Source organism: Schistocerca americana, chromosome X, assembly GCF_021461395.2.
Source record: "Schistocerca americana isolate TAMUIC-IGC-003095 chromosome X, iqSchAmer2.1, whole genome shotgun sequence".
Taxonomy (NCBI): Eukaryota; Metazoa; Arthropoda; class Insecta; order Orthoptera; family Acrididae; genus Schistocerca; species Schistocerca americana.
Genome location: NC_060130.1, coordinates 433,966,878 through 433,980,764, shown reverse-complemented (window position 1 = coordinate 433,980,764; position 13,887 = coordinate 433,966,878). Strand labels below are relative to the sequence as shown.

Below are 13,887 nucleotides of genomic sequence, written 5' to 3'. Positions count from 1 at the left end.
GAACATCTTCCATGTATATCTTCACATGCTCCAAATTCTCCAACCACCCCCCATGTACCAGCTACAGAAGATCTGTTCCATTATTACCAAATATCATCCTAGACTGGAAATCTAGATGAGTACACGAAATCTGTAATGAATAAAAACTCAGTACTTCAGATCAGATTCAAGGCTGTGGGAGGCAAATGCTCTGTCTTATGGGTACTTATAATGACTGATGTTTGGATAATGCATGTTTTGCACTTTTCCTTTGTACTACCAGCTTACACACTGAAAGTTGCTTAGTTATAAAAGTGTTTGGGTTCATGAAATACATTCAAAGAATCAGTGAAGAATTATGAAGTTGAAGTTCAATGCAGCTGAACATACAAAACTTGCACTGAGCAGCAAGCCACTGTTGGTGGTTGAGATAAGAACTCAAGCCTGAAATAAAGAAATGAGTGAGTAGAATTAAGAAGTTGAAGTTTATAACTATTTTAGAACTTAAGACTTAAACTAGAGGTCTTGGGTTTTTATCAAAAATGAGAAATATATGTCCAAGTCAAATTTCTGTAACTACTGTCTGCAGTAATGGAGAAGAGCAGGTGTCTAAAGCTGAGGCAAGTATATGGTGGAGGCCATTGAGAAACTTTGTGCATACATGCCCTGGGCTATCTATAGCCTGAAAATGAAAGATAAAGTGAAACAAGCTGAAAACAGTAGTATGAGATTGTGCAAATTTGTGATGCTTTGTAGTAAGAGAAGAACTAAAATATTTTCTATCTTTCACAATGTGTGAGAATAACTTTTAGGAAAATCATTTTAAATTTTATTTTATGAGACAGACATACATATATGACTAACTGGACTGCATTATGTGCTCCTCAATATCACACAAAATCTGTGTAGTCTACTATAATAATTGCCTTACTTTTCTTTTTTTATTCAGAGATGTATGAAAAAAAAAAAATTTTGTGTCCTTAAGCATTTGAAGTGATTATATCAAACACTTATTTTTTAAAAAAATCTTTATTTTCAAAGAATGCTCAGAAGCACTTTGAGTGCCACAGTAATTCTTTAAGACAGAACATCATTGTTATGAATACAAGACAGATTATTGATTTTCCTTGTCTCCTATGATTTCTGTTTCCATTTTCCTGGCTTTCCTTTCTCAGGCCTATGTAAGGAGACCACTCATTGAAAGGCAGAAGTATTGAGTTGTCTATAGGCACACACGAAGGAAAGAAAGCTTGCTAGCTTTAGGAGTTTTACTTTGATGAACTAGAATACACACACACACACACACACACACACACACACACACACACACACACAGAGGGAGATGGCTGCTTTGCAGACTAAAAATGCGGAAGAGAAGGGTGGCAGATATTTGGGCTGGCATGATTGTAAAGGAAGGTGGGAAGGGGCACATGCTGAGGGTGACTTGGGACAGGAATTGGGAGGGGGTGACAGCATAGAGGAAACTGTTAGGTTTAGGTGGAGGGTGCAGGGACAGAGGGGTACCTGAGATTGTGGCCAGGATTGTTATGAGGATGGAGAATGTACTGTGAGGATAACTCCCATCTATATAGTTTAGAGAAGTTGGTTGTGGAGGGAAGGATCCAGATAGCATGCCTTTCAAACTGAACTGCGTGTTGTGCCACCAGATCGTCAGTTTTGTTCTTGAAAATGGCTTGGCAATGGCCATTCATCATTGTGGACAGCTGGTTGGTAATCATACCAACATAAAAGGCTGTGTAGTGTTTGCAGTAGAGTTGATATATGACATTGCTGCTTTCATAGGTAGCCCAGACTCTGATGGAGCCTGTGACAGGGCTGGAGTAGGAGGTGTTAGGTGGGTGGATTGGGCAGGTGTTGCACCTTGATCTGCCAAAGCAAGTGGGAGTGGGGTAGGGATGGCCTAGGATATTGTGTAGGTTGGATGTTCAATGGAACACCACTTTAGGAGGGGTGGGAGAGAGTCTTGGGTAGGATGTCCCTCATTTCAGGACACAATGAGAGGTAATCTGAGCTGGCAAAGGATAAGGTTCAGTTGTTCTAGTCCAGGGTGATACTGGGTGAAGAGGGTGGCACTTCTTAGTGGCTGATTCTTGGGAGTAGTGGAAGGATTAGGGGTGGTTGAAGATGTGGCATGGAAAATCTGTTTGTGGGCTAGGTTTAAGGGGTATTGCCTGTCTGTGAAAGCCTTTTTGAGAGGCCTTCAGTCTACTGGACAAGTGAGTTCATGTAACTGCAGATATGTCATCCATGGGTGGCTAGGCTGTATAGGAGGGATGGTTTGTTGTGGAAGGGATGGCGACTGTTGAAATGCAGGTACTGTTGCTGCTTAGTGGGTTTCATGTTGACAGGTATGAATGGAGCCATTAGAGGGGTCAGTAAGTCTGCAGCTCATGGTCTTGCAGTAGTGTTCTCGCTTCCTGCGCACAGGGTCCTGGGTTCAATTCCTGGCGGGGTCAGGGATTTTCTCTGCCTCGTGATGACTGGGTGTTGTGTGCCTTTCATCATCATTTCATCATCATTGACTTGCAAGTCGCCGAAGTGGCGTCAGCTAAAAAGGACTTGCAATTTTGGCAGCTGAACACCCCACATGGGGTCTCCCGGCCAACAATGTCGTACGATAATTTAAAAAAAAAAAAAAAAAAAATAGGGGTCAGTTTAATGCCAACAGGTGTGGATGAAGCCATTAGAGAGGTGGTGGCCAATGTCCAGAAAGGTGGTGCATTGAATAGAGAAGAAACAAGTGAAGCAGATGGGAGGAGAAGTATTGAGGTTGTGAAGGAATTTGGATAAGGTGCCTTGGCCATGAGTCCAGGTCATGAAGATATCATCAATGAACCTGAGCCACTCTAGATGTTGAGATTTTTTGGTGGTTAGGAAGGTTTCCTCTAGATGGCCCATAAACAAGTCCATGGCAGAGTCATGGACACTCCCATGGCACACTCCTATGCTAACCTGTTTGTAGGCCAACAAAGCAAGCAAGTCGTATTTCTATTGTGTGCCTATCGACAACTCACCACTTCTGATTTTTGGTGAATGGTCTCCTTTAATCATAAAGTATTTACATTCTACAAGAGCTTTCCTACAACATTCTGGTCTGTATAAGTTTCGTATGTTACTTATTTTACTCTGAGTACAGTTCTTTGTTTCTCTTTTCGCATAACATTTAAGTATCACATAACTCATGAATCAGCTTCAGCTCTGTAGCTGTTATTTATGGATATCAAAGATGTCCATTACTATTATTAGAGCTTATGCATGAAAGGCATTTTGATATCAATTAAAAAAAAAAAGTGTTGTAAAAGAGCCTTTAAGCAGTTTTGAGATGTGAGTGTTAACATAGATATTGTTTTTTGTTTAGGATATTTTGATGGATGTGATTCAAATTTTGAAATGTTTTCTCTTCCAGAAACAGCAAGAAGAACTGCACAAGGAGATGGAAGCTCTGCAGTTAATGGGCGGGTGTAGTTCACCTCCAAAAGTTGAAATATGCCCGCCCTCACCAACGCACAATTTGTAAGTTCTTAATGTATCAAAGTACGTTGGCTGTTAGTTACACTGTCTTAAATAAAGTGAGTTGCACATGACCCAGATCATAGCAAGACAGTCTCTTTCTGTAGTTGAGTAGTTTCTGTCAGGCTATAACCTTCTCTTTTCCATCAGAAATTTGCACCAGAATAGCATCGATCCCATACCCACTGGCATCTGTGTGTAGTTCTGTAAGTGCTTTCTCATCGTACAGACCAAGTACAGGATCAGTTGTCAGAGCTTTTTGCAGCACATCAAAAGAATCTTGTTGAGCTCCATCCCAGATAAATTTAGTATCAGCTTTTAACAACTCTTGGAGTGGCCTGGCTTTGACACCAAAGTCTTTGATAAAATGATGGTAATAATAACATAACCCAAGGAAGCTTCTCACATCTCTAATACTTCTAGGAATAGGAAATTCTGTTATAGATCTCACCTTTTCTGGGTCTGGCCACACACCTTCATTTGACACAAGGTGTCCAAATATTTTGATTTCTTTTGCTCCAAAGAGACACTTTCTTGGATTAAATTTCAGTCCACCTGTTGGAGACACTTAAAAGTGGCCCTCAGTCTTTTTATATGTTCATCAAATGTCTCTGAGAACACTTTAATGTCATCTAAATAACAAAGACATATCATCCACTTCAGGTGCCTTAGAAGATAATGTATCATCCATTCAAAAATTGCTAGTGCATTACACAAACCAAACGGCATTACCTTAAACTCATACAGGACCTCAGAGTTGATGAATGCAGTTTTCTCACAATCAGCCTCATCTACTTCGATTTGACAGTATCCTGAGTACATGTTCATGGTTGAGAAAAACTTAGCCCCCTTCAGACAATCTAGTGTATCGTCAGTTCGTGGAAGAGGGTAAATGTACTCTTTAGTTGTATTATTAAGCTTTGTGTAATCAACACAAAAGCGCCAGCTGCCATCCTTCTTCCTGTCGAGGACCACTGGTGATAATCATGGGCTCTGCGAAGGCTGAATGATGTCATTCTTCATCATTTTCTCTACCTCGTTGTGAATTATTCGACATTCCTTGCTGACACACGGTATGCTCTCTGGCTTATTGGTTGATGGTCTCCACTGCTAATCTGGTGTTTCACTGTTGATTTGTCTAATTTGCTCTTCACCTTTGGATTGAAGCATGCAGAGAACTCTTGAAGAATGGTAAGTAGCTTCTTCTGTTGTTCCTTAGTGAGATATGGTGATAGTCAAGCTAGAAGATCTTGTCTCGTAGTGGTAGCGCTAATTTCACCCAGAGACTCACCATGGGAGGTTTCTATGATGCTCAGCTGTTCTTCAATTAACGACTCAGCATTTGCTATGCACATGCATCTTGGAAGGATCTGTGGTTCTCGGCAACAGTTAACTACCCACAATTCACCCAATCTGTTCCTAAATGAGATGACAGAGGCTGGGATGACCAAGTTATTCTTCAGTTGTATGCTTCTCTTGCATTCCACTACAAGATCCATGAGTTGCATGGCAGATGCACATCTTCCTGTCCACAGTATCTCATCTTGTGTAGTGTAATCTTCGGGCGACCACAATCTATAATTGTCTGAGAAGCTTTCAAAAAGTCCCATCTAAGAATGACATCATGACTACACTCTTGTAAGACAATTAATTCTAAGGGCTGTGTATGGCCACTTATACCCACACGAATGGTACATATTCTTGTAGGTTTTAAATATTTCCCATTAGCCACCTTCAGCAGAGATATTTTGCTGTCAACGAATACGGTTTTCTGCAACTGGTGATGGTACTTCTCTGAAATGACTGAATATGATGCTCCAGAGTCCACAAGAGCTTGGGCTGGTCAGCTGTCCACGAGGATATTGACGTAGTTCCCTATCATTTTTGTAGTGACCGACGGCAGAGGATTTTTCTCTTCAGCGGCCTCACCTCCAAGGAAGGTCACACCCTTTAGTTTTCCAGGTTATGGCAGCTAGGTGATCAGCTGGAGCTTCTAAACAGTGAGGGAGACCTTGATCGGCATGTTGGGTAGCGTCCTCTCCAGCGGCTAGCTTGCGGTGATGGTGACCTACGTCATCCTGCACTCACATCTTCTTGTTCATCTTTGTTGTCCTGGAGTTGGCATCGGCTAAGTTCGGTCTGCTGTCTTCCAGCACGGGCGTCATCAAATATCCTCCACCTTTCTCAACAATAGCACACCCCATGTCCCGGTTATTCACAGTGGAAACACACTGGTTGGTTATCCAGGCTCCTCCAGACGTCAGTCTTCCTCGGTGTCCAAGCAGGTTCCTCATACGGCATTGTAGGAACTTAACTCCACCTGGGTCTCAACTTTTTCACCATTTTAAGGAGAAATTAAGGATGAGAGATTGGGTTCAATGTCTTTTCCACTTCCTCCCTTATTACCTCTTGAAGTGTCTCAGTTTTTTGCTCGCTGTGTAATCCAAGTGCCTTCTGAACTTCCTCTCTTACTATGTGACAAAGAACACTTGTGAATCAGTTGCTTCGTCCATCACAGACATCGATACAACATTTGGAAGCCACTCAAACTTCTTGCATGTAATTCTTTTTTTGACGCATTGTCTCGATATGCTGGCACCATTTTATGAAGTCGTCTGCTGTCGAAACATCCTTCAGGAGTAGGGCTTGATACATGTCCTCAGCAACACCCTTCATGAGATGTGCAACTTTATCTTCCTCCTTCATTCTAGGATCCACTATTTTACAGAGCTCCAAGATGTCTTGAATGTAGGATGCTGTAGTTTCTCCTGGATGCTGTGCCCTGCACTTTAATTTACCTTCAGCCTTGTACTTCTGTCTTTGGGTGTCTCCAAAATACTTGCTCAGTTCCATCTGGAATACCTCCCAGCTTGTGAACTTCTCTTCATTGTTCTCATACCATTGCTTGGCAGTGCCCTCCAAGTAGAAAAATACATTAGCCAAACACACGGTGTCCTTCCATTCGTTAAATTTGGCTATACGCTCATATACCTTCAGCCACTTGTGTGAATCTTGGCCATCATCACCAGAGAACCCGGAAGGATGTCTCATGTGGTGGCACACAGTTGCTGTCATCGTAATGTCCTCTTCTTCTTCTGTCTCCGATAGATTGTGATCTGTTGAATATGGCTTGAACTTGTGTTTCTCGCCACGTAAATGGTGGCTCTGTCATGGCCTGATGGGAGCCAATGTGTCGTCAATAATTTGTGCTATCACAAGTTCCAATACCCAGCACCTGCACCAGAATAATGTCATGTATGTAATTAGATGAATGATGAACAATAACTTCACTTAACGAAGGTTTATTCAGCGCTTGCACATACAAGAGTGCGGAGTGAACTGCCTCCTGCCAGAACACATACAGTATATATACAGCTACAGGACATTCCAGTACAATGATTCTTGACATTTGTGGATACTTCTAGAATGTACTCAAACTGAATATACAAATTAAAATTGTACAGTCCAGGTGAGTTTTGAACTCACGGCCCTCCATGCAACAGTTTAGTATCATAACCACTACACCACAGTGCCACTCAGTTTCTTCTGCGACAATATTATGATATGAATCATTTACTAATAACCTACACTGAAGCACCAAAGAAACTGGTATAGGCATGCATATTCAAATACAGAGATACATAAACAAGCAGAATACGGTGCTGTGGTTGGCAGTGCATAAGACAATAAGTGTCTGCGCAATTGTTAGATTGATTACTCTTGCTACAGTGGATGTGGTGTTATAACACTGTTCGACATGGGTTCTATTTCTGATATTAAAGTATGTGCTTCTAGACCATTTTACCGTGGGAAATTCAAATATGTAAACAAAATATCGTTGTCAGGGATAAAATATATATATTCACAATTCATGGCAAACGTGATAATTTCTTGTGCAACAGCAGGTGGGAAGAATCAGACATCATTAGGTTATCCCCCGCCACACCTATGTCATTAAGACCACCTGAAACATTTCATTAACTCGAACGGCGACAGCCGATCGCTGCCTCGACAGTAAAGCTTCACGCCTCCTAGGGGCAAGTGCATCGAGTTTACAGTGGTGTTAGCCGCAGTTTGTGTCAGTCTTAACGAGTGGGTGTTTTGGCTGACAAGTAACTGTCTGTCATATTTCTGAGCATGGTTGAATTTTTTAGTTCCTGTGTGTAAACTGATTGAGCCTGGTGCTGAAGGTAAAACGACTGCTTGTTTTTACACATCAGCATTCCTCTAGTTCCCTACTATTAATTTAATACAGGTGTATTACCAAAGTGGTATTTTTAAATTTGCAGAAATGCCACGTCGTCGTGGATGTCGATATAAGCCGCACAACTTCTGCTACATCTGTGGGAAGTTCACTTTTGCTAGAAATAGGAAGAAAATTTCTTCAGTCATAAAGAAAGCATACAAACATTACTTTGGAGTAGAGGTAGGAGACCAAGATAAAGAATGGGCACCACATTTCTGTTGTGCTAACTCAGTGGTGGAAAGGTAAAGAGAATGTGGTGTTATTTGCTGTTCCCATGGTGTGGAGGGAGCCTAAGGACCATGTTACTGATTGTTATTTCTGTCTAACAAAAATTCAAGGTTTTACAAACAAAAAGTCGAAGAGGTACATTATTTACCCAGATCTGCCTTCAGCGAGAATGCCAGTGCAGCATTCCGACAACCTTCCAGTACCTTCAAGAGCTCGAGGTCAAATTCCGAGTGACAGTGAAATAAGTAGTACTTAAGAAATCACAGATGATGATTCTTTATATCACTGCACAAGTGAGTCATCGCCACATTTGTTAACACAGGCAGATTTAAATGATTTAGTACGTGATCTAGGACTAAGTAACAAAAGGCGCAGCTGCTTGGTTCAAGGTTACAAGAGTATAATCTACTGCACCAAAGTACTAAAATCAGTGTGTTCAGGCACAGAAAACATGCCTTTATTTCTAATGTTTCAACTGACGAAGCACTGGCATTTTGCAATGACGTTGCTGGCCTGATGAAAGTGCTGAACTTCACTTATATTTCACAGGAGTGGAGACATTTCATAGATGCATCGAAAACAAGTCTGAAGGGTGTTTTGCTCCATAACGGAAATAAAATACCCTCTATTCCAGTAGCTTACGCTAGTTTGACAAAAGAGAATTACGAATTCGTACAAAGGATGCTAACTAAATTCATTAAAATACAATGAACACAAATGGAAAATATGTGCAGATTTCAGGGTAATTGCTATGGTACTGGGAATGCAACAAGGCTACACAAAGTAAGCCTGTTTTCTTTGCGAGTGGGATAGTCGAGACAGAAATTCTCACTGCGTGAAAAATAAATGGCCTAGGCGAAGATGGAAAGTTGGCGAAAAGAATGTACAATGTGAAAGTCTGGTAGCTCCTGAATATATACCACTTCCACTGCTTCACATCAAACTTGGCCTGATGAAACAATTTGTGAAGGCCATGGATCCAACAGGCTGTGGGTTTGCATATCTAGCTACCAAATTCCCCTGTCTTTCAGCTGCAAAAATAAAGGAAGGTGTATTTGTGGGCCCACAAATCAGGGAGCTGCAGAAAGATGCAAATTTTGAAGCATGTTTAACTGATAAAGAAAAAACCGCATGGGACTGTTTCAAGACGGTGTCGGAAAACTTCCTCGGAAGAAGAAGAGATACTAACTACAAAGCAATGGTGAAGGATATTATCAAAGCATATCAGGATTTGGGATGCAATATGTCTTTGAAGGTACATATGATGGACTCTCATCTGGACTACTTCACAGATAGTTGTAGTGACGTATCGGATGAACATGGGGAGAGATTCAATAAAGACGCTACAAAGGGAAGTGGGTACCTTCTATGTTAGCAGATTATTGCTGGAATATCATTCGAGAGAAGAAAGATTCACAATACAAGAGAAAAAAATGATGTGCATTACAAGGCAGATGCTCATTGTTTGTCAATTTTCTGTAATTTCTCATGTCAAATAAATGTTTCAAAGTGTATACACAAAGGTTACTGTGTTACATGTTAGATCCAACCCTCCATTAATGTGATGAACTTATAACATCATAAAGATGTGCATTTGTTTGTCGAATTTCACCTCACGTTTGCTGCACTATATCAGAAACTGAAGAGAGAAATAAAATTGCGATTACTCATAAACTATCCCTGACAGAAAAAAACCAAAAACAGTTTTCAATTCAGCACTCAAAATACAACTAGAATCACAATATTTTTCATCAGAAATAGGAAAAAAGGTTTTTTTTTTGTAGAACAGTGTAATTGGTGCGTGAGAGATGGGACACACCATCTCCAAGGTAGCGAAGAAGTGGGGATTTTCCCACAAGGCTATTTCATGAGTGTACCATTAATATCAGGAATCCAGTAAAGCATCAATTCTCTGATGTTGCTATGGCCAGAAAAAGATCCTGCAAGAACAGGACCAATTACAACTGAAGAGAATCATTCAACATGACAGAAGTGCAAGCCTCTCACAAATTGCTACAGATTTCAATGCTGGGCCATCAACAAGTGTCATTGTGCGAATCATTCAATGAAACATCATTGATACGGGCTTTTGGAGCCGAAGGCCCGCTTGTGTACCCTTGATGACTGCACGACACAAAGCTTTACACCTTGCCTGGACCCACCAACACCAACATTGGACTGTTGACTGGAAACATGTTGCCTGATCAGACAGGTCTCATTTCAAATTGTATTGAGCGGATGGATGTGTATGGGTATGGAGACAAACTCATGAATCTGTGGACCCTGCATGTCAGCAGATGACTGTTCAAGCTGGTGGAAGCTCTGTAATTGTGTGGGGCATGTACAGTTGGAGTGATGTGGGACCCCTGACACATATAGATATGACTCTGACAGGTGACACGTACGTAAGCATTCTGTCTGATCACTTGCATCCATTCATGTTCGTTGTGCATTCTGATGGACTTGGGCAATTCCAGGAGGACAATGTGACACCCCAAACATCCATAATTGCTACAGAGTGGTTCCAGGAACACTTTTCTGTGTTTAAACACTTCCACTGGCCACCAGACTCCCCAGACATGAACATTATTGAGCGGATCTGGGATGCATTGCAATGTGCTGATCAGAAGAGATCTCCACCTGCTCATATTCTTATGGATATGTGGACAGCCCTACAGGATTCATGGTGTCATTTCCCTCCAGCACTACTTCAGACATTAGTCGAGTCCATGCCACATCGTGTTGCACCATTTCTGCGTGGTCGGAGGGGCCCTACACAATATTAGGCAGGTGTACCAGTTTCTTTGGCTTGTCAGTGTATATGTAATTTGATATCAACAAAAATTGTCATGTTTCCATACGTGACACAGATATCACACGTCTGCCCTACTCAGTGGCGAAGTGTATCTGATTTTAATAAACTGAACATTCTCTAGCTGAAATATTCTGAAAAAAGTGAAACAATTGACACCATTATAAATGTATTTTTGTTATGTGTCTTTCTAGTCCAGTCAATCAAGCAAAATTAGAGGGAAAATTTGTGTGGCTGCAAATCTTTATATAGTTACATGGGGTAATGCAATGAATACCATATTCAAAAGGCTGATGGGTGGGGTCTGAGCATGGGATTGATGGAGGTGGTGGGGAGGGGGGTTGGGGTGTTCAGAGGTAACTTCTTTCTAAGATTTTCTCGAGTAACTTGAAAACTGCAGCGTCTAGTGAAAATTTTTCCCATTACAAATTTAAACTACCTTTTTTGTTTCCTTGTTTCAGCAGTTGGAAAAATCACAGATTATTAAAAATAGTATTTTGATGGTTTAAAATTAATGTATATTGTTAAATAATGTGGATGAAGAGCATTCATTGGATGTTTGTATTGCATTTAAGTGCTGTAGAACTAGAAATTAAGGATGTTTTGTGTTCTGGGATGTAATGGGGTGGAAAGGTGGGGGGAGTAGCTTAGAAGCACAAAGGAATGGAGGTCGCTGTATTGTGGTCATGCTCTTCCTCTCCTTGATAGGTCTGCAAATTGAAGAATGAGCAGGCAGTTCTCCATTCTTGTTATTGCACTGTGGCACAAAAAGTGACTACACGATATTTCACAAATATCTGCAATCTGCATCTCGTCTCTTGAATTACTGGTGACAGCAGTGTGCAGACATGCCCAGTGGTGTTTATTTTCACGAAGTATGTTAACACTGTATGGATTACTGATATCAATTACTAATAATACTATCGCAGGAAATGACTCAGAACACTATCTGTGTAAATCTGTGCACACTGACGTACAATGGTAGTGGGGAAATTGATTCTTAATCACCCTGTACAGCACCTGTAATGTTCTTATGGGAAAGGCAACTACTCTCACCATGAGTGCAGCTTTTTAATTTAGATACAGAGCATACCTGCCCAGCATTTCCTGTCCAGGTTTCTCGTGTCACTGAGATTGTTTTCGTATAGTGGAGTTATTTTTGGTTTATTAAATAAATATTTATTTGTAGTTGTTTAAAAGAGCTGTTATGTAATAAAGCTCAACAGCTGGAGCTCTCAGCTGTCTACCATACTTAGAAACCTGTCCCAAGTTTTACGTGCTATCAATATGTATTTGAAAATATCGATTTCATTGTCTCCCCTATCAGTGGCTGGAATAATTTTTGCACCTGGAAAATATCAAATGCATCACCCCCAGGCTCAATCTTCCAACATGTGAAGAGACCCAGAGGCTTAAATTGGCTCTCTATGGAACAGAAGTAGGCCACTCAGGTGTCACGGAACTTCACATATTCCAACACATGTCAACCAATGCATTACAGCAGATTACTGATCTATATTGTAACATGACCAGGCCTATTCCATCAGATATACTGACACAAACCTTGCAGTATATACTGTGTATGTGCCAGCAATTTCTGAGTGGAAGAGATTGTTTGTTAACTTCAAATTGACCACTGCTTTTGGTGGAGGAAGTCACTTTTCTGAGAAGTAATCTACAACTGCTGTACAGAATGACTAAGAAGCAATTTCCCCGCTAACATTGTAGGACAGTGTTCAGACATTTACATCTGTCCATACGGTTTTGTTGCATTTGTATTATTAATAACTCATATCTGTATTCAACATAGTGTTAACACTCTTGGCACAAAATAAACACCTCACCACCAGGAGTTCTGTGCCCTGTGTTGCCAGCGATTCATAAGGGGAACTGTGGAAGGGTCAGTATAACTCAATGGAATACCCTGTAGTTGCTTTTTGTAATGTAATGTGATAGAGAGAATGGGGAATTGGCTGCTCATTCTTCTTTTTGTACACTAATGAAGGAGAGAAGTGCACAGCCACAACAATGTGGCAACATTCTTTCCTCATGCTTCTAACCTCCACTGCTGCCTTTCCACCTTGTTACACCCCCAGAACAAAATTTATCCCTTAATATGGTTCTTCTGCACTTAGGTGTGGTGCACACATTTAATATTTGTTTGTATCCCACTTCGTTTCACAGTAAACATCAATTTTATACAATTAAACCACTATTTTTAATTATCTATCATCCCCCCCCCCCCCCCCGAAATGTGGAAGCTGTTAGTCCTAAAGAAAAAATGCCTAGGATTTTTTTTTTATTTTATTTTATTTTATTTTTTTTTTTTTTTTGTGTAGGAAACTTAATGCAGTTTACTTTTAAAGCAGGAAAACATTTTTGCTGGAAGCTGCAGTTTTCAAGATATTCAAGAGAACCTGTAAAAGTTATCTTTACATGCCCCATTCCCAGACACTCACTCACACCCCACCAGGCAAAATTTTTAACACATTGTTCATGATATTCCCCTTACCACTGTACAAAAATTACTTACTACATGAATTTTTTCCCCCAGATGACATTTATTGGACTTCATTGGCTGGACTACTACTTTTCTTTTCTAATTTTTTAAAGGAATTGATTGTTTAATTTTTAGGGAATAAGTTGATGTTATCTGTGTGATGTTACATGTAATTGCATATTCACAGTGTAGCCTCTCTAGCTGTATGCTTAACTTCCTCATTATGAAATGTCTCTACTTTGTTATATACTACATGCTTTTGTTTACAGTAAAGGGAAGAGCAATAACAATAAGAAAGAAGAAGATAAGAAGGAGGAGGATGAAGATATGACTGGTCCAAAGCCAATGCTGCCATATTCGTCAATGTTTATTTTTTCCCCAACCAATCCGTAAGCATACAGCAGAAATTCCAGAAATTCTAACAAAGACAGTTTAAAATGATATTTAACATTGGATTTTCATTTTAAGTCTACAGTGAATCTGTACAAATATTCTCAAATGTATCTACATAAAAAAACAAAATTTACACAAACTCTTGAGAATACTGTGTTGTAATTACACACAAATCTGGTTCTGCACTTACAAATAGAT

At 40.4% G+C, this 13,887-nt stretch overlaps 1 protein-coding gene across 1 annotated transcript in view; it reads left to right on the top strand.

Moving 5' to 3' along the window:
* LOC124556062 (voltage-dependent calcium channel type A subunit alpha-1) overlaps positions 1-13,887 on the top strand; it is a gene marked incomplete at its 3' end in the record, with an annotated part of 507,834 nt that overhangs the window by 256,770 nt on the left and 237,177 nt on the right. The window contains exons 17-18 of the mRNA XM_047130091.1: positions 3,407-3,513; positions 13,566-13,685. Of these exons, the coding sequence (XP_046986047.1) occupies positions 3,407-3,513; positions 13,566-13,685 (227 nt within the window). The remainder of the gene's footprint in view (positions 1-3,406; positions 3,514-13,565; positions 13,686-13,887) is intronic.